The 24,423-nt window shown below is 35.9% G+C and overlaps 2 protein-coding genes across 4 annotated transcripts in view; both read right to left on the bottom strand.

Annotated features, from left to right (window-relative positions):
* Positions 1-5,968, bottom strand: part of LOC106699940 (vacuolar protein sorting-associated protein 37D-like) — a 44,782-nt gene extending 38,814 nt beyond the window's left edge. The window contains exon 1 of the mRNA XM_014472616.2: positions 5,742-5,968. Within this exon, the coding sequence (XP_014328102.1) occupies positions 5,742-5,864 (123 nt within the window). The 5' untranslated portion in view covers positions 5,865-5,968. The remainder of the gene's footprint in view (positions 1-5,741) is intronic.
* A 6,888-nt stretch (positions 5,969-12,856) lies between these two features.
* LOC111610003 lies at positions 12,857-23,787 on the bottom strand. Of its 3 annotated transcripts, none has more exons than XM_023341865.1 (5): positions 23,456-23,787; positions 22,657-22,783; positions 16,471-16,522; positions 15,232-15,308; positions 12,857-14,091 (listed from the first exon to the last, which is right to left on the bottom strand). In XM_023341865.1, the coding sequence occupies exons 2-5, from the start codon at positions 22,766-22,768 to the stop codon at positions 13,439-13,441; spliced, it is 894 nt and encodes a 297-aa protein (XP_023197633.1). In that variant the 5' UTR covers positions 22,769-22,783; positions 23,456-23,787; the 3' UTR covers positions 12,857-13,438. The 3 variants fall into 3 exon arrangements, with proteins under 3 accessions (XP_023197633.1, XP_023197634.1, XP_023197635.1); XM_023341866.1 differs by having other exon boundaries at positions 22,657-22,775; XM_023341867.1 differs by lacking the exon at positions 23,456-23,787 and having other exon boundaries at positions 16,471-16,519; positions 22,657-23,431.
* Between the last annotated feature and the right edge of the window lie 636 nt (positions 23,788-24,423).

Raw genomic sequence — 24,423 nt, 5'->3', positions numbered from 1 at the left:
CATTCCTCACTTTTCTTGTCAGAGTTCTCATAAAATTACAAATTTGTTCTCCTAATATTATGACTTTATTCCAGCATTATCATGACTTTATCCTCAAAATAAAAAAAAAAATGTAATCATAACCTAGCCCTAAATATTACTTGTAGACTTGGCCTTAATTCAAAGTCCAAATAAACAAAAGTTGTAAAATATGTTGGTTAAACAAGACGGTTGCCCTGAGTGCGCAGATATCACTCAACGAAGTGCAACGGTGAAAAGAAAATCCAGATGTTCCAAAAATTAAACCTTCAAAAGCCCAAAAATGTTAATCAATAGAAATCAGAGGAATTTGATGGCAATAAATTGTCCCAGGAGTTGTTGCGATAAACAGTAATATTGTTGTTTTGAGACCATTTTCCAGCGATGGCATAATACAAGAGCACACTCCTAAAGATCAATAAACTTTAAATTCTAATGAACATTTAACACTGGAACTGCAAGACTTTTTAAATACCCCAAATAAATAAAACAGAAACAACAAATGAAATGAATTGTTTAGTCTTTCTAAATAAAATGATCCTTCAAAACATGGGCTGGCTGAAACCAGAGCACCAGATTGAAGATTTATCATCCAGTTTTTGTTAGAGCGAGAGAAAAAAGAAAAATGATAAATTATATAAACAAAAATTACTGAGCTTGTTTTAATTCATCATGTGATCAATTTATTTATTGCCTATTGCGACTTGCCTATGAGTTTGTAGAATGTCCCACATAGTTGCCGATCCTTTCAGACATTATAGCCCCTTTCCTCCCCGAAAGGAATAAAAAGGACGTCTCGTTTTCATCTTGTTTATCCAACAACAACCGCTGTCGTCTTGAGGGACGGCAAGTCTTCTGCACTTTGATGCCTGGGCTGGAGGGGAAACTCTGACAGCGTTCGCTCTCCTCCACAAACGATGTTTGGGAATTCTGGAGAAGACGAGGTGCAGCTCTGTCGCTGTTTGCTGCGGTTTCACCCGTCTGGCCGCATGAAATGCAACAAATGGCCGTTTCTCTTTCATCCTCAACAAGTCTGAGTCCTAATGAGGTTTCCGCTGTCTGCAGCCATCAATTAAACACTCGGCCTGGGACAAAATCAGCGGCCGGAGTTGCTTCCATGAAAGGGAACTGTTTGCAGCAGACTTGAGGAAATCAAGGGCTGGCCTGTAAATATCAAGGCACTGTCTTTTTTTGGAACATTAGGGAAAAGTTTAAAGCTAATATGACGAGATTTATTACAGTAGCGGATCAAAGGAAGATGTGCGATGTGTCATCGGTTGGCTTTGCAGCTCATTTGTTAAGCTGACAGGTCTGAGTGACACTTTCACTGTTTTGATAGGAGAAACCATTTAAAGTTTGCGTGTATTCCCTCCGTCTGATGCTTTGATTTTCAGACTTACCTCACATAGCCTGGAGGTGAAATGACAGGACATCCTGACAGGACAAAAGGAGTCTACTCTGTCGGATCTTGCACAGGGCTTTGCCTTTAAGGATGATTTTAAAGAACAATAAAACCCACAAACGGATTTGGAAATTGTCGGCTAAAGCATGTGGATTACTGTGTGTTGAGCTGGGATGCAAAGATTAGAGAGCACCACTATGGGAGTTTTTTTTAGCCAGCAAAATGGGAAGAAACAAAGTGAACACTGGCACCAGTTTGGTACTCGAACACTTCACTCTTAATGAGAATTATTAGAAAACCTGCAAAAGAAGACATTTATTACAGGTGAAGAATAAAAAAGAAATCTTTGAAGATTCCCAAATCCTTGTCCTGGGAATTTTTTTATGCTCTGAATAATATTTAAGGTTTTTTTTTTTGGTTTTTTTTGCTTTAAAAGTTAAGTTACAGAATTGTATGTACAAACTTATTTTTGTTTAATCATAAACTGATGGTATTTGGTACAATGACTTGTTTCAAATAAATATTCTATTTGTGTACATTGTCGTTTCCTCTTGCCAGTCACATAATTTAAACACAGTATCTAGACCATTTGAATAGAAAAATTGGCTTCTGAATAAAAAATGAATTCAAGTGTGACCCTAAAAATCAGAATCAAATCACTTCTGTTCTCCACAAATCTGGAACAAACTTCCAGAAAACTGCACAACAGCTGAAACACTGAGTTCCTTTAAATCAAGGCTAAAAAAATTATTTACAGCTGCCTTTAATTTGTAGTAACTGGAACATTGATTAATTCTAGTCTTTGACTTTTTGTTACTGCAGTGAAAGGCTTTTTCTTTTATTAACATATAAAGCACTGTGATTTGCCATGTTGCTGAAATGTGCTACACAAATAAGCTTGATTTTCTATCGCCTCTGCTCTCAAATAGCTAATGACGGCTCACTGATGAGTCTAGATCTTTTGGGGAGGTGTGAATGTGTAACTGAACCAAAAAAGAACTGAGACCTCTGTCTCAGTTTGGTTGTAGTGATTTGAATGCACATGTGAACACCAAGCAGACCGGAGACCACTCCAAAAGCAGGAAGCAGACTGTAGCACAGGGCATTCTGGGTAAATACAACCAAAACAAAGTCTCGTGCTAATGGAAGAAATTTTTAACCAAAGACAAAAGAGAAACACTACAACTGCTAAAATCTGATGCCACTCCATTCTTGTTCAAATTTACAAGAATAAGGAGTTGCGCTCAGTGTCTTCTTCAGAGGTTTTTCTGTCGTTTCCTTCAGTCATTCTTGGTGCAGCGCCCCCACAGGTGAGGAGGAGAACAGGGTTTTCAGAGGGTTTGGTTGGTTTGATACAACGCAGTGAGAAAAAGAGCTGGAACAGCTGAAAATAACATATGTTGATAATCCGACTCTACTGGAAAAGTCAGGTGTGAAAACACCCTTAAGTTATCCAATGTTTTATTATCAACACACAACTTCCTCCAAGCAGTTTCAAACCTCCCTATTGCCATTCTTGGGAATTAACTCATAGCAGACTTTTAACTGGCTGAGTGAAATGTCATCTGATGCATCTCCAGAGAGGAGTTATACTGAACCAGGCAGACTGCAGCAGTCATGATTCACATTCATTACTGGAGATTAAGCCGAGCAGTTTACATAACAATCATAATTAACACAAACTCATCAAGGCGGCGCGCGGTTTGAGCAGAGAGAATGAATGAGAAATGTTACACATAACAGAGGGACAATAGGGTTAAGTCACCTTAACCCTATTGTCCATGGTTAAAAAGCCATGTACACTCATCACGTAAGAAAATAGCAACAGGTTTCCCTTCAATTTACAAATGTAGCAAAATAAAGTTGCGGAAAGCAACCAAAGCACACAATGGAAACGCTAAAATACACCGTTGAAATCAAGCATCTAAAACCAACTGTTAAACTGCAGAGCACAATCATTTTCTCAATCTATACATGTTTAGTGAAGTGAGAGGCTGTTTATGTTTTCATGCATCCACCTGCAGTGATTCCGGCTATAATCGCTGAGATTATCCAATCCACACAAGCTCTGTATTGGGTATTAATGGCACATTAATTACCACTTCTGCTGACTCTGACTAACGTAGCCCAAGGCTCAAGCAGCTCTGAGTCAGAAATTCAACTATTTAATCTCCATCATCCCAGGGTTTTAAATTTCAAATCTTTAAACCTGATTCTATTCCCAAAATAGAATGTGTTTTTAATTATTTTTTTAGCTAAATCCAACATTATTCAGCTTTTACCTTCTTGATGGTCCCACACCCAAAGGTCCAGTTCAGGGATTTTAAAACTAATTTCTTAATTCTCTAACCTTATACCACCCCAATCATTCAAACGACTGACTGCAGGATGACTAAACCCACACTGGTTTATGTTTCACTGCACACACCCAGCCTCCTGAATGCTTTTTATTGTCCACAGAAAAAAAAAAAAACTAAAGAAAAAAAACCTCACAAACAGAGCATTTGAAAAAGTTTCGGACCCCCCTGTTTGGCGCACTAAGTTGCATTAATCTGTGTGAGTGTGTGTTTGCATTCCCGGTGCTGCGGGGGACATAAATGTATTAATACAGTCCCATAGCGTGGGAGGACAAGCGACCGTAGCAGTGGTTATGAATTTTTTATATAAAGACAGGGTTTAAGGAAAGGTCAAGGGTTAGAGGAGCAGCAGCTGTGGTTAAGAGGTTATCCTGAGTGATATTAACTTTAAATAAATTAAAGGTGCTATCCAGTGGGGGGTTTTAACTCACTAACTGAATGTCCACTCAACAAAAACGGCTGAGCAATCAAATATGGGGTTTTACAAAATAAAAAGTTCTTTAATAAAAGCACCCTGAGGAAACAAAAATGATAATTCTCCTCTGGGTCGAGATGCTTCACTGTCATCACAGGAGGTGCAAAGATTTTAATCGATTTTTCAGATCATGACCGATTCAAATTGCGTTTGAGTCTTTTTTATTTGAATACAATTATCGTTTTCTGTGCATATTCACAGCTGAGACACACAGGGGTGTGATGGGATCCATATGTCCTGCCTCTGGTGGTTATGTTCATTGTTATAAAGTAAATAAATAAATAAAATATACCAGGAAAAAAAATCATTGGGACTTAAATGCAACATTAAAGAAACATGTTTAAGTGTTTTTTCATGTGGGTACAAAACAAAAGAATGAAAGAAAAGAAAAAACGACAAGTATCAAGCAAAAAAATATGAAGCTTAAAGTGCAACACCTTAATTTTTAATTTATTGTTAAAGGTGAGAAGGAAAAAAATGTAATTTATCCAACAAATTCAGCAATTAGTTATTGATTCTGAGTCAGCACATATCATCATAAGTCACTGATTTAGCAGCATTTTTTCAGACATGGCAACAGCGGGTGCTGGCCCCCGTTGGACCCTGTCTAGAACCTCCCATGGATTAAGTCAAATACAAGGCAATCAAATGCTGCGAAGGACTTGAGACATTAGTGACCTCACTGATTTAAAGCATGAAAATAAAGACAACATAAAGAAAAACTCAAATTGAAGTACTCAAAAGAACCACCTTCTGTGATGTCATCAGAGACACGCCTGCACAGAGGCTGATTTTTTTTCATGATCACAATTGACAACATATTGACAAACAAACTGAAAAACTGACCATGGCATGTTGTTGTTTTGGTGGCAATGAATTAAAAGAGAAGTGGCTTGATTTTAGAGAAAAGTCAAGCTAACAGCTTTAATCATTGTAATTATCCTTATTTATTAAGGTAGAAACATATGAGGAATAAAACAATAAAAACTGAATAATTATGACTGATTTGAAGAAGTTTGAGTTGGAATTTTCCTGAAATTTGTCACGTCCAGTGAATATATAACATGAAGAAACCCTCCTATCCTTCAATGTGAACCAATGCAAACCACAAAGAGCAGAGCAGCGCTGCAGGGGGGGTTCAACACTGCATCTGATGCTTCCTCCAACAGAGGGACCAAAACACAATAACACGCATTAAAAGAGCATAAACGTGACCATTGGATCAAAACTTACAGCCTTACATATGATGTGAGTGGGGAAGCCTTGGGGGGAAAAACGAATTGGAAATCTGACCGCTCGCCACGCAGACAATCGATGAGCCATCACATATCTGCTTCACACTAACTGCTCACCGAAAACACACCTTTATTTTTACTTCAGTCTTTACACATAATTTAAATTTTGAACGGTTATCAGAAGTGGTAAAGAAGATAAGCGGATGAATTTAGCGGTACTTTGGCTGTTTGAGCGTGTAACAGAAGATGCCTACCTTCTCATTGAGTCGAATAATTTGGTCCATTTTGTCGTCGCTGTGTAAAAGCTCCCTCAGCTCGGTAGTGCTTAAAGCCCGGTAGCCGTCGGGACAGGAGGTCCCTTCCTTGGAGTTGGACATTTTGAACCCTTACAAACTGCGTGGAAGACGGAGAGTCGCGTTGGGAAGCAGCGAAGTCCCGCCGCACTCTACTCACATCTCGATGGCATTGGAATGCGAGGCGCCCGCACGCGGCGTCAAACTGTAAAACCACAACTCTTCCTGTAGACCCTTCCAAAATAAAAGCTTTTCTTATCGTTCTGCGTTCGATTTGTACGGAGCTAAATTGGGGCCATGAAGTTTATTAAACGTAATAATAATTTCTAAACTAATAAAGATGAGATTTGGGGGGGAAAAAAAGGTTGAAAAATGTTTTTTCAGATTCAAGTTTTTTTCACTTTTAATTTTTTTTCAGATTCAGATGGTACAAAATATATCCCTTCATACAAAATTATCAAAAGTTGAACATAGCTTTGATGTTTTCTTTAATTTTAAAGCTATTGGTGTTGGGATAGCTTTGGGATAGCTCTCAACTTGAAGTTCAGACTTCCAAATCTGAAAAGTATCAAAGATAAAATAGCAGAATTTGTATGTAAATTTATACTTTTGATCATCTGATTATATAATTTTGTTCAAATTAAATCTGATGTTGTGAATGATAAATATTTACTTAGAAGGAAGACTGTATGTTTACAAAAGCTTTATAGTAATAAACAGTGTTAAAGATATCAGACCTTTCCAAATAATCAATTTTTTAGACTCCATGGTTGGCTCCAGTGCACAGCTACTCATTTAAATAAACTACATGTTTAAAGTGTATGACTATTGCAGTAAATTATGACTGAAATGCTGTTATTATGTGGTTAGTGAGGGGGAAAGTCACTTTATGTAGGTCAGAAGAGTAATGGCTCACGGCTGTTTTAGTGTTTAGTTTTCATTCCATTTTCTTTTCTTTTTAATATGTTATTTATTGTATTTTATTTCGCATTATAATAATATTTACTGTTGGAATCAGATTAGGGACAGGCAGCCACTAGGGGGCGCCCAAGACAACTCGCAGTTTTGGATCTATTTTCACCAAACAACTTTTTTTTTGTCTCATTGCTATTTTATGCTTAGGTTCTTTTCAGACTCATATTTTGAGCATTATTTCCTTCTGTCTGTTTCTTTCGCAGCACATCCCTAAGTCAGAAACACAGGCAACATGCTTTTATGATCCTACTGAAATTAATCATTTTTAATCCATAATAATTCCCCTTAGAAAACTTAGACGTTTCCCTCATAACCTTTTGAGGGCTTGACCTTTCTCTGACAATGATTCAGCAAGAATAGAGACATAGAAGAGGTTCTCCTTTCTGCTGAATGCATGCATTTATAATCATTTGTTGGACTCTATTGAAAGGGGAACCTGAGCAACAGTTTGGTTTTCCTCAATATATGCCAACTGTGTGTTTCTAAGAATCCTCTTCTGTTTAACCATTTCTTGAAGTTCTTCTGACCTCCAAACTTGTTTAGATTTCGTCTTGGCTGCAGGATTCTCAAACACCCGCATTTGCTACCAGATGCTGGTTATTCATGTAAACTTTGGTTTGAGGCAACAAAGCTCCTCTTCATTCCTGTGGGCTGAAGAACAGAGTTGATTATGAATCTGTCAAAAATGGAAAGTATTGTGTGCTTTACTGTCTAAAAATTGAATACAACCATGATTACAGACCTAAAATTACACATGTTTTGTTCTTGCTTGAGTGGTCCCTTCAAAGTAAGAACCAACTAACCTATGAGTGGATGAAGCCAATACCTATACTCTAACATTATTTAAAAACAGCAAATAATAATGAAGGTAGTACTTCTTTGATCTTCTGGTTTCCCTCACACCTGAAAGGCTTTTTCAGCAGTGACAACTGAATTGAAAGGTTAAGATAAATAGTAAGAGGTGGAAGTCAACAAACAAAGCATGTACATTGTTTTTTGCTCTTCAAATAAAACATAATACAGGATGTTGACATGGTCAGAGACGTTTAAAAGGGACAGAACCTCTCAAAAGATCAGTGAAGAAAAAATAAAGGAAACCAACTGGCTTTTTTTACCCCTCCAGGGGGTCTTTTGTGGGCTCTAGTGTCCCTTATATGATAGTAGGCTGACAGGAAATGGGGGAGGAGGGGGGGGGAAGACATGCGGGAAATATCGTCGGGTCTGGGAGTCGAACCCGCGACGGCCGAGTCGAGGACTGAAGGCCTCCAAATATGGGTCGCGCCAACCACTACGCCACCACGGCACGCCCACCAACTGGCTTTTTATGGTCTTCATCTATTTTAGTTGTGTAAAAAATATCGGAGCGTACCCAAGTTAGGGTTATCACAATACTAAAATCTTCAACTTGATACGGACACTATGAAAAATATTTGAAACTCGATATCATCGCTGATACCGTAGTAACATTTCTTGAAGACAAAGTCTTCTTTCTAGCAAGAGTAAAATGTATGAATCAGTTTAATTACCATATGATGAGTTTTTTATTTCCTTCATTAGGGCAAAACCAGCGAGACTGATTTTTGATAGATTATGAGACTAATTACATAATATTATTGTTTAATATCATGGATAAATTTTCCCTTTTAGAATAGCAAATGATTACTCTGAGATGCATAATAAGGTCAAGTAATACTAAATGGAATATATATTTTGTGTTTTCTTTGACACCCTAGATGTCAAGAGAAAATGAAATTATTCATCTTGAGTAACGATGATGACATAAGTGTGTAGGAGTAGTTCATGCTAATAAAAACACTATGACGCGCGCACACACACAAATATCCATACTTATACATAACTTTGTATTCTACCCATCTATATCATACACACATTCACAAACACACCTACTATAATCAAATCCTATGAAATAATTTTGTTTTCTTTAAAAATCGAATAAATATTTGTATATGTTTACTCCCCAAATTCTCCCCAAAGGAAATTCTTCTTCAAAATATCTAATAAATTAACCTTTTCCTTAATACAGTCATACTCTCTCCTCATTTGTCCACCATGGTACCATTTTCTTACCATTTTTACACCCTTCTTTATTTATAGTTATCTGCTGCTTCCATGATTATCTTACACATTTTTTAATTGACATCATTTATATCCATTCTCACATCTACTTTTCCTAAGTTTATTTGACTCAAGTATCTAAATTTAATCCAGTTTGCCTTTTTGAAATTCAGTTGTTTTTTTTATTGACCTTTATATTCTTATTATTTAAATTTAATCCTACTCTTATTGTTATGGGATAGTGATCACTACCTACTGTTGAATTTTTATCAATCAACCTCTCACAAATACCAGCTAAAACATTTGAGACAACTGTTAAATCAATCATTGATTCCATCCCTGTTCTTACATTAACTCTTGTCCCCCTCCCATCATTGATACATACAAGATTTTTCATTTCCATGAATTCTTCTATAACTTGCCCATTTTTGTCGTTACATTTACCCCACAATGTACTATTTGCATTAAAATCCCCACACCAAATTACTTTCCCTTCCAAATATTCAGTTAACTCCTCCATTATTTCAATTGATAATGTTTTACATGGATTATAAAAATGTATTATTTTAAATTTACCTTCTTGTTCCCTCAATAACTATATATTCAAGTTCTTTCCCTAATACCTGATATTGTATCCCTTGCTTTAGGAATATTCCACCTCCCTCCTGTCGATCTCTTCTTACACTATCATATCCTTTGATCACAAAATCTAATGTTGTTTTTAACCATGTTTCCTGAACACAAATAATTTCTGGTTGTTCTTCAAGACTATCAATATAACCTTTAAGTTCCTGTCCGTTAGCAATTAAACTTCTTGCATTCCATTGTAATATTAACATGAACTACTTTCACCTGGTGGTCCTGGTCTCCCATCTACCTCCAACTTTTTCTTTATGTTCTCCCATGATCCCTCTTTAAACCCCAAAAACGTTTCAGCTCCTCTCACTATTATTTTAATCTTCTCAGTATTATGCTTGGCTTGGTCAGTGCAGTTGATAGCATATGCTACGAATAATATTAGTTTTTCTACTGATATTGTTTTATTTTCTTCTGACTGTACTTTGCTTTGCTGTGGAATTTGACTTGCCGTTTGTTCAATCTGTCTTGTTTTCTGTTCCTTCACATTTTTAACTGCTTCTGTGTAGCTTATGTTTTAAGTCATTTTAATCCGTATGATTTCTTTTGCCTTCTTCCTTACTTCACAACGTAACTCTATGTTGCCCTCCACAGTTACCACATTTTTCTTGTACTTCTTCTTTACATTCTTCAAACCTGTGATCCTCACCACATTTTGGACATCTCTGCTTCCCTTTACACACTGCTGCTATGTGTCCATACCTTTGACATTTGAAACAACGAAGTGATGGAGGGATATATGGTCTGACCTGAAAACTGAGATAACCTACTTTGATGTTTTGTGGCAACTCGTTTTCTTCATATTCAATGAGGATTGACAAACTTCCTACTTTTTCTCCATTTATTGTTTTTGAAAGTCTCTTCAAAATATTCACTTTTGCACCTACAATATTTCTCGTAATTTTATCAAGATCTTCATCTAGAGGGATCCCATAAATCACTCCTCAATTTTTTTTATTTTCTCCCATGATTTTTTTCTCCAACAGTTTTTTTTACAGACATTATTAAAAGCCTTATTCTTTTGTTCTTCGTTTTTACAAACTACCAATAAGTTTCCATCTCTCAAAATCTTTACCATTTCAACATCTCCAATTTTCTTTTTTATTTCTCTTGACACCACAATGGGGCTCATGTTATCCTGTTCTTCCTCATTCTTAAGATTTAATATTATTTTAAATTCCTCCCTCACAACTTTCCTCCTAACTATCCTTGCTTCTCCTGAACTACTTCCTTCTAGTTCTCGTTTACTACCTTACTACCTATTTGACTTCTCCCACGTCCTCTCCCTCTTCGTCTCCCCGCTGGCGTCCACCCTTCAAAATCCATATCTTCCTCATTTCCTATCTCCATTTCCAACCAAACCATTCACATACCAGTTTATGCCCAAATCCGCCTTTTCCAAATCCGATATATTTCTCTGTGTTTTGTTTTTCCCCGCGCCGTCTGGGCCTTCATAACCGCAGGAAAATTGAACTGCAGCAGCCACTTTTCAACCCAAAGAGGGAAGCACTGAGAGAGTTGTAGGAAAAAATATTGCATCGAAACTAAACAAGTTTACACAAAAATGCCAAAACATTTGCACCGAAACAAAGAAAAACATTATCCCTCAAGACTAATTTTGGCAATTTATTAGCAAAACAAAATGTTGATTTGGGGAAGATGCACAAAATCAGAATGCTTGTTGTCATGTTAAATGTTTGTTCTGCATCTTTATTCAGTTTTTATCACTTCGTCTGTTAAACATAAGTACTACAACGGTGTATTAAGGCCATCGTAGACAGGTTAAAAAAAAGGAAATCTCAGAAATGTTCTAGAAAAAAACCCAGAAAATGTCTTAGTTTGAGCATTTCTGAGATTATTCTAAAATATTTTGAGTTTTTTTGGTGGAAATTTACTCCTTTTTTCTATCTACAATGGTCCTAATACACCTCTGCAGTGGATAAATGTTAACTTGATAATAAGAAGAAATGTTATAACATCTGCAGATAATGCAAAAACAAACAGTGCTGATTAATTTCAGTGGATCACTTCTATTTTACTTGAATCAGATAATAAGCTGGTTTTACATTTTACACTTACATTTATATATATATATTTTTTTTGCTCTACCACCACTTTTTTCCTCGAATATTTCAGGCTATATTCATCAGAAATATTTCTCTTACATTTTGGGCTATTCCCTCAGCTTATGAATAAAACACTAAGTCTGTCTAAACGGTGCCGTTTTTAGAGTCTGAGGAGGAAGCTCATGCCAGGGAGATTTACTTCATTGCAGTTTGGGGAGTTGCAGACGTCGGAGGATTTAGTTTCCAAATGCTTTAGTCATCTACACGCTACACACAGCAATCTAAAGAAAAATGCACTTTCACAGCTTTTTAACAAACAAAGCTTCTCTCAAGCTCCGTTATGAAATTTTCAGAAAAGCTTCTTCACTTTATCTTCTTCGTTGATGTGATTTATCAAGAGTTTTCAATATTTAAGTCGATGTAACCTAGAAAGGTTTTAATGCTGGCCTTCTGAGCAAAGTTACACACACACACACACACACAGTTGTTCCCACTGTTTTTGCAAACATTTAAATCTCACCTCAAGCTTTATTTCCAACTTAAACATTGTTGTTCTTAATTTTATATTATTAAAATCTATTTTCCTGCATAAATAGAAAATAGTTCCAAAGTGTTTAGTAGAGCTTAGGAATTGGTTGTATCTAAAAGTGAATTAGATATGATCCCTCATATGATTTGGGTTTTATCAGGATAACTGGGAACTAAAATGCATCTGAATTTTAAGGAAAAAATGTTGATTTAATTATGTTGGGGTTTTTTGTGCAATTTCTGTGGAGGGCATGGTGATTAAAACCAAAGAGTTCCCATATGGTAGAATTTATTGATTATTCAATATTGTTCACCTTTTTGATAGTATGTATAGAGAAAAAAGTAACCTCAATTTTATAAAATCAACTTAATAATATACCAAACTATACATAGTTGTTCTTTTTTTATGAATAGGCTGCCAAAATAAATATTTGCAATATTTATTTTGTAAATATTAATTTAGTCACACTTTTTTTTAGAGTAATTATTTATTTTTGATTGTTTTGTTTTGTTTTTTTATTATATTATATTATATTATATTTTTATTTATTTTAAAATAAAGCAATTCTTTAATTGTTTCATAAATTTTTATTATTGTTCACATTTCTTATATATACAGTATATTCATCTCTGCTCTGCGTATTACAGCAAATATGCTAACGTAAGGTTTTGTTATTTTCTCTGTTAATTTAAATTTCTGTGTCATTTTCAGTTAATTGAGTCTCCTTGTTGTCCCGGCTACCCCTTGATTGTCCCCAGCTGCCCCTTGTTTCCCCTGATTACCTTTCTTGTGTATTTATACCCGCCTGTGTCTCTTGCTCCCTGCCAGGTCCTTGTCTTTGTCTTTGTCTCCACCTGTGTAACCAGTCGCTACCAGTGTCTGAGCTCTTAGCTTTACTGCTCACCTGTGCTGCCTGGATTCTGTTCTGTTGGTTTGGACTTTAATTAAAAATCATCATTATTGCACCACACCTGGGTCCTCGGCTTCCATCCTCATCTCTTCAACCGCAAATCGTGGCAGACAAAAATTAGCCCACTGTAAACACAATCACATTTATGTGACGCTGTACAATTTACAAACATAAAATTACACGTTTTATTTAAAAAAAACAAAAAAAAAAACAGTTCACAAGGTTTTAAATCGAAAAGGTTGAAAAACAGCTATAAACAAATCTAGAAATGATCAGTAAATAAGCTGTGTAGGAATCAAAAAGTAGAACTGAATGTCCAAAAAGCAAACCGTTATCTCCAGCTGTTCTGCTTTTAAAAACATGTGAATAATAATTAAAGACGGGGAAACAAAAGAAATCTGTGAAAGCTCTGCTCAGCAGGAAGGTTGGAGAAAAAAGTCTTTGTCCTTTTTTTTAAATATTGTTCTTATCCAATATCATCATAGTCTTCCTCATCTTCTCCTCCGATGTCGTCATAGTCCTCGGTGGATGCAGTGGAGGCGTTGTCCCTCGCTTCGTCGTTCTGATGAGGAGTGAACTCATCCTCCACCTTCGCATAGTCCAACTGCTGCTCCATGCTCTCCTCGTACTCATTCTCATCGGCCAGATTTTCGTAACTCTGACCCAAAGAACCATTGCAATTCATATTTGGATCCAAATCGCGGAGAGGAGGGGGAAGAATCTCGGTTTCATCCTCCACTTTGACATAGTCCGGCAGTGGATCCACGCTCTCCTCGTAGCCATTCTCATCGGCCAGATTTTCGTAGCTCTGACCCAAAAAACCATTGCAATTCATATTTGGATCCAAATCGCGGAGAGGAGGGGGAAGAATCTCGGTTTCATCCTCCACTTTGACATAGTCCGGCAGTGGATCCACGCTCTCCTCGTAGTCGTTCTCCTCAGCCAGGTTCTCGTAGCTCTGGGCGACTGAAACTCCAGAGTTTGTGTTTGGATGATTGTAGAGCAGATTATCCTGCACCTTCACGCAGTCGAGCATCTGGTCCAGGGCCTCCTCGTAGTCGTGGTCACTCTGGTCGTCATGCTCACATTCCTCAGCCAGGTTCTCATAGCTTAGGGCCTCTGAAACAATAAACTTTCTCTTTAGACAATTTCTTATCACATATGGAAAATTACAGAACACAAATCAACTTGGTTAGTTGACGTATTATCTAAAGGTGACCAGCAGATTGTTAATAGTGCCTTATGATGCTTCCTTGAACAGGTTTGGATCGGTCTATGAGCTAAACAAAACATGTTTAACACATCTGTTGCACAAAATCATTTGTAGATGATGAGATTTTAATCTGCTCAGTTCTGCCTAATTTGAGCTCCTTTCATAATGAGCTGCTGCCTCCCCAACTCAATGTCTACACTTGCAAGAGAAAATGACTTCAAACAGATGTTCAATTGTACAACCGTACATCTTTGAAAAGCAGGAGTGGAGCCTCCTGCACAACCAACAAGAATGCGGCAAGTAGTTTCTGGATGGTAAGTCAACAACAAAACACTTGTCTTTTCCAGCAGCCATTGTACAGCGCCTACAGAGGTGAAACCAGCTGAATAAACATGCTGGAGCTCTGCTTAGGCTGCTAGATTATATGTTTATTAATATATTGTAGAGAAATGTGTTGCTGTCAGCAAAACATAGTGTTTATAAGTTCTTCCCATTCTTTAAACTCAGAGAATCCAGGAATGTAAATAAACTCTACATGTCTCATAATCTCATTTGTATAATTATGTCGCATTCAAACTTACAGGGGAGTTGAGAACATACATTTAAAGTTAGTTTATTACAGATTACATTAAAGGTTTTTTTCCCCTGGGTTTTAAATTAGCAAACCTATTCATATAAGAGTTACTCTGAAAGTATCTGCAGTGGTCAATTCAACAACTTTTAATTCACTTTCTTCTGTTCGTTTTAGTCAACCTCACTGAAGCCCAGGAAATAAGCACAAAACTCTGATTTATAATGTCACTCACACTTGGGATTTTTAAATAACTGACATGGCTGTGTGGTTAAATCAAAAAGGAACTTGGCTTCAGAAGGCTTGACTGGAAGTGAATATGTGGCTTTCTCCCTCTGCGTGGGATTCAAAGCTTATTGTCAGATGGGTCAGCTGTCATACGGCGCCACTTTCTGTTTCAGTTCCTCATGCAAACAGTTTGTGCCAGCGTCCAACTTCTGTCCATAAAATGTACTGGTGGGAAAATGAGCTTTACCTGCTATGAGAAACTGTGTCCGAGGAGGAAGAGGAGGTGTGTCTGTGCCAGATTGTGTCAGCTGATATTTGTTGCTCCTGAAAAGTTTTGAGAACAAAGATATATTGAAGTTAGTTTCTTTGAACTAACATTGTGAAAGAACGCTGCTTTAGATGAGTGGAAAGCACGAAAATACAGTCAACATCCATGGGCTTTTTCAGAAAAGGTGATGAAATAATCATAAAAAATAAAAACTCGAGCTCCCAGTGGTTTGAAGGATGCCTCATGAAAATCTATTTGTAAAGACGTTTCTTCGGTATTTAGATGCATAACATTTAGAAACCCATCTTTAAACTCCTTGCAATGCTAAGTGTAGTTAGCATGGTCTCATCAACTGACCAGTCCTTGGGCTTTTTCAGTCGGTACCTGGTGTGCAAAAACTTGCATTTGAATTCATGCCACATAAGATTTTTCCAGTGTTGTAATTTTTCTAACCACAATGTATTTATTGGGATTTTATATGATAAGCCGACACCAAATAGTGTACAGCTGGAAGAAAAAATTATCCGTGTTGTTTCAAAAATGTTTACAAGTAAAAGACTGGAAAATGTGCCATGCATATGTTTTCAACTCTCCTTAATAGAAGTTCCTAAATCAACAAGAATGAACAAAATGTGAATATGCACGAGTTCTATCAGTTCAGTAATTAAAATAAACTAGAAAGCATGAACAAACATCGAAGAACTAAAAATTCTGAACAGGGTCATAACTGAGCTTGTGGCTTGGTTATTGTTTATTTGTTGTGCTTCACTAAAATAGCCTCAAGTTTCCTACCGTCTCCTACAGACATGCTGTGCTGCTCAAGCTGCTGGGTTCAACAGTTTACTTCAGAGGAGGATAAATCTATGCTGGGTCAGAGCCTCACAGACTTACATCATTACTCCTGATACAGATACATGGTGAGAAAATGGTGAATTTTCAGCAGTAAATAAATATTTTTACTTCGTTCAAATAACCCACATCATCAAGACAGGAAGATTTATTTATTTATTTTTTAGCATTTTCATTGGAAAAATATTGCAGTGTTTGCAATATTAGCATGTTTTCTGCTTATGGAAAACTTTTAGTTATGTCCCGTTTCTGTCTGATCCTTAGACTGATACTTTAAAAAAAAAGCTGTGCCTGTTTTAGGATGCCTCAAATCAGGATGTGATTTTGCTATTCAGAGAAACTAAGACCATATGTATGAGAAGACATTACTCGATTTTGACGTCAGGTCTTTCCTGAAGCTGTAAAATGCGATGTTTGCCTGCTGAAAGAAAGAAGGAAAAATTATTTCAAGTTATCTGATGCTGTAGATATGTAAACAAATAACATTAATACAATTCATATCATTGTAGCATACTGGAGGAGGCTGACATGTGTTCTTTTCTTAAAAGTCCAAACATTAATAATTAAAAATAGACTGCTACAACCACTACTGTTTTAGTTATAAAGCACTTTTAAACAACAACATCTGCAACAAAATGCTGTAGCAATACATAAATAAGCATTCAAAATATGGAAAGGACAAAAGTCGACAATAGAAACAAGAAAACTGAAGCAAGTGCAAAAGCCTCAATGTGTGTTAAAGAGCTCAAACGGGACAAAATAACTATAAACACAAATTAAATGTTACACTGGAATTATAAGCGTTGTTACAACAAACTCAAAGGTTTTCCTGTTTTCATTTTTATTCATGAAACATTTCATATTTTCTCTCAAAATGTACCAATATTATTCATAAAGCACAGTGTTTTGTTTCATTTGTTTGCTCTGAGTTCATCTCTCCGAAGCGGAGCAAAGCCTGGCTCTTTGCTGCTGCTGCAGCTACGCCACAGGGATCATTAAAGTTTCATCTGAGCCGATCAAATACACAGGGTGCCTCTAATAATAGCATTTCATACAATTATAATAACTTCTCTATGGGGTTGAAGACCTCAGAAGTATTTGTGACAGTAGTGATGATGTTTGGTTTCCCCTTTCCTGTTCAGGACTCTCATGTGTGGCAGACAAAGAGCAAGTTCTGGGTTTCCAGGTTAACTAAACACCCAGAAGCTGTTTTGAGTGAAGAGGAAACTTCTTATTTCAAGGCCTTTATTTACCTGTAAACGGACAGGAAATGGGGAGGAGAGAGAACTCAGTCCAACCAACTGAGCCACCAGACTTTATTCACTTCTCCTGAATTTTTTCTGAAGCACATTTTACGGCTTTACTACCAGCCTTGTCAAAGACATGGCAATAGTTTATATCGTTCTAACATGCTAAAAACGTTCAGGTTTTCTCGTCTGCGATTGGTCACAGAAGAAACATGCTTATATTACAGATGGGAACAAATTTGTTGCAAATTGTGGTAAGGATGTTCAGAGCTAATTTCATAAATTCATCTTTTGTTGTAGTCGCACTTTACAGCAAAAGCACAAAATCTTACTGAAGATTTTTTGGTCTACTTTCTGCTATACCTTCATACACTTAAAATAAGACAAAAACTAACTTAGAAGTAACTTTTCATCGAGACGTAAGAGCTCATTTTAAGTCAATAATTCTTTAATATTGATTAAAAAGTTCTAATTTGGGTTGGGTTGTTTTTGTTTATTTTTGTTGATGTTTAAATAAAGTTATGAAAATCAAAAAAAAAAAAAACGTTCTAAAAAAATTGGCAGATTATTTCAATTAAAACAAGAAATTTTTCCCATGTTGTAAATGAAATAATATGCCAGTGAAACTAGTTCTTTATCATCAATATTAAAGAATTATTGACTTCAAAAAAGCTCATATAACTTGCTGAAACGTTACTTATAATTTAGCTTTGTGTTATTTGAAGTGAACTGCGATATGTGCAGTAGAAACTGGACAAAAATACTTGGTAAGATTTTGTATTGAGTTTAGCAATAAGTTGCTTTATCAAAATAAAATATCATGTTTGAGATCTTTTTGTTTGTTTGTTTTCTGGCAGCTGCCTTCAAATTGTCTTTTAAAATATCCTCATATTCTGAAATGTTCACAATGTTCTAATAAGTGGAAAGAGAAACAGGCCCACATCCCCACACGTCCTCCACCATACTTTAGACACCACATTCGTCCTTTTTTTTTTTATAATTTGTTGATTGGAAAAAGTCAAACATAGACGGAGAATATTTATAAGGGAATATTTATAAAAAGTCAGAAAAGGAGAAACAATGTAGGTGTTTGGACTTCCATCGGATTCTCTTGTTTTAACCCTTTTTGTTTATTTATTTAGATCTTTTTATTTCTCTCTGTGTTCCGCTTCCTCGTTCATTATCCTTAGATCCAGGTTCCACAGAAGCTTATTTTTGCTAAAAAAAAAAAATTGTTTGCTAACACGGTTTTGTAGTAACAAACTAACAATTTATGGTAGCCTTTTTTGATGTTCTTGTTTTTTTTTTCAGCTCGTTTCTTATAACATCAACTCGTTTTCTGCAGAGATCATTAAAAAAAAAATATTTGAATGCACTGTTTCTAATTTCGCTTGTTCAACACATTCAGATTTGTAAGCAAAAAGTAAAGAAAAGAATGTAGAAAAATGATCAATCAAGGGTCAAAGGCTTTTAGATATGAAGTCAATTTAAAAAAGAAATGACTCCATGGAACAAAGTTGAATTATTCATCTCTCAAAATCCCCCAAAACCTGTGATGCACTGAGGACAACGGAGACATTACTTCAGAAATTCTTTTTGGAGTTTAATTCATTGACAGAAATGAGTGACCACAGTATTTTTGTTCATTTAAGTTATTTCAACTTGTTACTAAGTTGTACTGTACAGTGCAGTGGAAAAATGCACTGAAATTAAAGTTTTCAGTGAGGTTATAATAACATAACAATTTTTAAATAATTATTTCAAGACCTTTTAAATGTCATTGCCGGAGGAAGTCTGTTTGCTGATTGCTTATTAAAGCTGATATCAAAGTAAATAAAAAGAAGCATTTTTCTAATCGGTGCTTTTGGCCGTAATAAGAGCAATCGTGGAGAAAACTGTGGCTGCATTATTAGATGGGATGGTTTTATTTTCATCTCAAATAAATAAACATCATCGTGTTTAAAAGCCGAAAGCACTGAAATGAAAAGAAAAGCAAAAGTGTCAACACAAACACAGAAACATTCAAGAAAGCCTTATTTGTTGGAGAGAGAAAAAAGAACAACAAAAAAAAAACCAAACAGACTTGTAGGGAAAGAATGTAGGGAAATGAGGATGGATAATATTTTTATTCTCTATTTTGTCTGCTTGCACAGGAAATAAGAAGACGTTTAATCTGCTGAAGGCAGAACGAGGTGCAGTTGCACAATTTGATACCTTTAATGATCTTATCTGATATTATGATGACTTTCTGGGGAAGTTATAAAACAGAATGATGATTTTTGCTGTCCATCCTGCAGCTTTTTGACATGAAGCTGATTTTGCAAGGCGATGTGACAGTCATGATAAGAGGTTATGATGACACAAAGTTTTAAGAATTTCATTTGCAAATACATAACATTTTATTGAAAAACCCAAATCTGATATACTGGGTACCAAGTTCTGGACCAATGCTACCTGATGGTGGCTCTCTCTAGTGAACCTCTGACCTTTCGGTTTTCCCTTAAATTTCAGGCCAACTTTTGATAAAAACTGTTAATTTTTCTCCATTTTTTGGGGGGGCTGAAGAACCATTTCTGTTCTGATTAAATTAATGCTCTAAAATTAGGATAAAGGATACTTTTGGTCATGATGAATACGGTAAAAAATTTTGTGTTTTTTTTTTTTTTGACAAAGAAAATATTTCAAATTATAAGCTAAAAATATAACTTTCATCTGATCACTGCAAACAGATCTAAAATATTGTGAAAATCTATATCTGCAGCACTGCTTACTGCTAAATCCATGCACTTATTTGACTACAATGTGTTATTTTTACTACTTAGATCTTCCCATTATGCAAGTTACTTCTTTCAATATTCTTTCTAAATGCACTTTTTCCACTATTTTAATCCCTATTTTTGCACATTTTGGTCACAGACACACACTCCACATACTTGTAACTGTCTGGTAAATAACACAGATAAAACTATCTGCAGCTCCCATAAGCAGAATAATGATACATTTTTAAAAATACGACTGAAGTAGCAGAGTGAGAACGGAGCCTGAGCTCTGGTCAAACAAGCATCTAAATATGCATATCTGCTGAACTCTGGATTTACTTTTAGTTTGCAGTGTGTGAAATTCTGCTTTGCAAAACTGCAACAACTGAAACCACAAATTTCCTCATGAATTTAGTTCGCCACTAAAGAAGCAGAACAACGGTCAGAGCATGAGTGACGTCAAGTTAGAGTTAATCAGTAAACCCAAAACTCCAAACTTGCTTCATGATAAGAAGTAACAACAACTAAACAAGAATGAAACCACTGAAATATTTATATAAAAAAATGATGTAATAGTTGGGCGTTGCACCATGGACATCAACAAGGAGGAAAGTAGATCTACCAGTAGGAGAATTGTTGCTGTCGCTCGTCTGTAGCAACTGTTTCCAGTTGCTACCAGAGTCAGAGCTGTTGCTGTTACTCATCTGTGCTGCCTGGCTTGTTTGCCTTATTCATTATTAAATCATCATTGTCTCGCCATAACCTGGGTCGACTGTGTCTGCCTCACCACCTCTATAACCACAAACCATGACAATGGGTAAGAAATGTCCAGTCCAGGCAACATTCATATGGGACCCACATAAAGCTGAGCGACTAATCTGGAACATTTGTTTTCTGAAATCAGTTTGTGCGTCTAAAACAGAATTTATGTAAATTCATAAGAGACACAAGTAGCTCTTATTACAGATATTGGTTACAGCCAGTACTTGTTGTGTTTTGTGGTTTTTAACATGAAACCAGACAGAGGTTTAATCGCTGAATGTATCTTTTGATAAGTGATTATAGGACAACAATAAACAATATAAATCCTCTAGTAAGACTTTATAACTGGAATGCCCTGCTGGTATTTATACCGATTTTACTCATTTTAAATAATGTTTCAGTAGTGCACATCTCTGTTGTTGTACCGTTTTTTATTCTCATTTAACGTAAATTGCTGAAATGTAAACAGTTTTGCAGATAAACCCATCCAGTCGTACATTCCTTCGGATTGGAGTTAGCTAATTCTAATAATGGCGCAGTATTTATGTTGACATTTTGCCCTTAATGTACAGTATTTATTCTTGATTCTGTTTTTATGTATCTTATATTCTTTTTTGCATCTTTGTGCTTTGATTACCTGTCACCTTGCTGCTATTGGGATTGCATTTTGCCTTTTTGGGACAATAAAGGAATCTCTATTCTATTCTAGCGTTGAAATTAACAATTGGAATGTTCACAATGAAGTGATTATTAAAATAACTAATTAAGTCAATGATTAATCATTAACTGGAGTATACAGACTCAAAAACACAAGGCAATCTGATGAAAGAAAAACATACTCAGAGCAGCAGTCAAGCCAAAAATGTACAAAAAAATATACACATTTTGCATTTAAAATGAAAAAAACCTTCTTTGTCTAAAATTATGTTAACCGAGAACTCATCAAGAAGAACTTTTAGCTTCAAATTCAATAAAAAAAATAAAAATAAAATCCTACAAAGCACCTGCTGCCAACCAACTATTAATCGCTTAATCCAAACAATGATCAACCGATCAACCCTACACTGTACTGATGTTAAACAGATGTTAGAAGGATTTTTTTTCAGGTTTTGATGCATCCTTTGCGACTAATGATCAAGTGTTCACTAAAGCAATTCTTTGTTATTGCATTTAGAAAAATAAAATGTCTAATTTCTTATTTAAAAAGGGAAATTAATTTTAATGTACTTCTAATATTGCATAAAAAGGCTTAACAAAACAATGGGACAATTTTTCCTTCGATTAATCATTTGATCATCTGAATAACCAATTAATCAATAACTAAAATCACCTTTACCAGCAGCTCTATTTTGTTCTATTCTATTTGAATCCAGAAATTTAAGTGGAGATTGAAACTGGATGCAGGTGAGTAAATCAGGTAAATGGTTTCAGCTGAGCAAATTAATGGGAAAACTGATAAAGCTAATCCAAGAGAACCAAATCTAAACCACAAAGAACAAAATAACAAAAAGAACCTAAATACAAAAGAAAGCCATTATCTAGGATTAAAATGCGATTACTATTCAATATTTCCAATTGTCGAGCAAGAAACAGCCACCTTTTTTTGACTGGATTAAAAAAAGATACACGTCGCTGAGATATTTCTTCTATTTTTCTGTCGCTATTCCAGATACGATGACACCATATAAGTCAGGAAGCCAAAACTAAAACACTTTTGTCTGAAAAATTCAAATATTTTGAGGGAACAACAGAAAATAGGTAAAATATATATATATATTTCAGCTTACCTTTTCTGGAAATACACTTATTGATGAGGACGAAGATGAGGCTGATCACCAGCGACACAAAAACCATCCCCAGTATCACTATCACCCAGATGTATTTGCGTAAAAGAGCCATGGGATCTCTGCCGAACTCCACAAACCACCAAAGAAATGAAAAATGAAAAAGAAAAAGACACTATTACTTCAACTGGTTTTCATCTGTTGCTTTTCAGTATACAAGACTGTGGTTCGGAAAGACAACAATTCACCACTTCCTCTTTTTCAGTGTTGACTAAGTCTTAAAGTTATTTTGGTATCAGCCTCTGAGTTGAGAGACTCAAACAAGCCCTCCTTGACAACCTCTAGGGACTGTTTTGGTGAGGAAGTCCGCCTCGCGCACTGCCAGCAAAAATGAAAGAAAAATGTTCATTCTTTTTAGCTGGCTGAGCTGAAAACCAGCTAAAAAAGTTTGTATTTTAACATGAACGCAGGAGGCGGTTTTTAATTTAACAGTTGATTCCATCTGGAAACATGTTTCCGCTTAATGTTTCCATGAAAATGCTATTTTTTTCCCCCCCTCATTTATCTTTTCTCCCCACATGTTCTGTTCTCAACAACTTCCTGATCGCGTCCAAGAACACATACTGCTTGTTCACAATTGCATTAAGGAGACATATTTAGACGTCTCTATATTAGCTCCAGCTTTTTGTGAAAACAACTGTTATTTTTCTCAAATTGGACATAGGCAGTTATGCTGTTAGGCAGACCTAATATGTTAAAGTTTTAGCTGAAAAATCCCCCAAACTACAATAATGTGTCCTACCTTTTGAGCAAACAGCTGATAGATCCGAGGCTGGGTCAGAACCGGGCGTCAGGCTCAGAGAACTGAAGATGAAAGTGGGTGGCATATTTCGGCAGCAGTCATCATGCGCAGAAACTTTGCATAGCAGCTTCTCATTTTCTCCGTTACGGCGAAGAAACCTGCAGGTTGAGACTCTGCCATGCTCCGCTGACCCCAGCTTGTGGGGGCTGCATGTCTGGCAGAGTCACAGAAGGGCAGCATATCTGTACAGAGGGCTTCAAGCCTCTTTGTACTTGCGCATAAGTATTTCCAAATAAATGCATGGAAATGTTTCCAACTAAGAGAGCCAAAAAATGTTTAAACCAGGGAGGGAAATGTCATGCACATCTGAGCCATTTGAAGTTTCAGTTCCTCTGGTAACACTTTTATGTACGGCCACTCTAACACCACTATATTGGGATCAGATTAAGCAGTGTTATGCACCTATTTACTATAAATCACATGTTTCAGATTATCCCACAGTTGCATGGATTTTTGATGAATAAACCAGATTTTGATTCAAGGTGAACAACCAGATCATACGTCGCTATCAGCGACACATGCAAAAAGCTCTGCAACCAGCTTTGTGTAAATAGTTGAATGCTAGCAAACTAGTAGTATCCCAACTTTTTGCCATAAGGTGCCAAAATTGTTAAGTGGTACACACTCGGAGGCACAAGTTGTATTTGTTTGTTTTCAAAGAAAGGTGAAAATAACTTTCAGTGCCTCTCTTTTTTATTTTTAACTTCTCAATACTAAACTAAACTTGCCCTATTGAAACTAACAAATTAGCCAGATTTTTGTTGAAAAGGAACAATTATTTTAACAGCTCCTTATTTGTGGAAAAGTTTTATTTGTTTGTTTTTCTTTGTGGAATGTTAATTAATGAGCATTAATTTGTGTTTTGTGTCTAATACACATTTTTTTAATTTTAGGAACATTTTCATCAA

This window comes from Xiphophorus maculatus, chromosome 11 (genome assembly GCF_002775205.1).
Source record: "Xiphophorus maculatus strain JP 163 A chromosome 11, X_maculatus-5.0-male, whole genome shotgun sequence".
NCBI lineage: Eukaryota > Metazoa > Chordata > Actinopteri > Cyprinodontiformes > Poeciliidae > Xiphophorus > Xiphophorus maculatus.
The sequence above is the reverse complement of the archived record's forward strand: the minus strand, read 5'-3'. Positions and strand labels throughout refer to the sequence as shown.

Bases quoted from the DNA above. Each gene is read 5' to 3' on its own strand.
- LOC111610003 (XM_023341865.1), bottom strand. From the start codon at position 22,768: ATGGCTCTTTTACGCAAATACATCTGGGTGATAGTGATACTGGGGATG. The intron at 16,523-22,656 runs GTAAGCTGAAAT...TCTTTCTTTCAG, and splicing joins TAAGTGTATTTCCAGAAAAG to CAGGCAAACATCGCATTTTA. The intron at 15,309-16,470 runs GTAATGTCTTCT...AAAACTTTTCAG, and splicing joins AGACCTGACGTCAAAATCGA to GAGCAACAAATATCAGCTGA.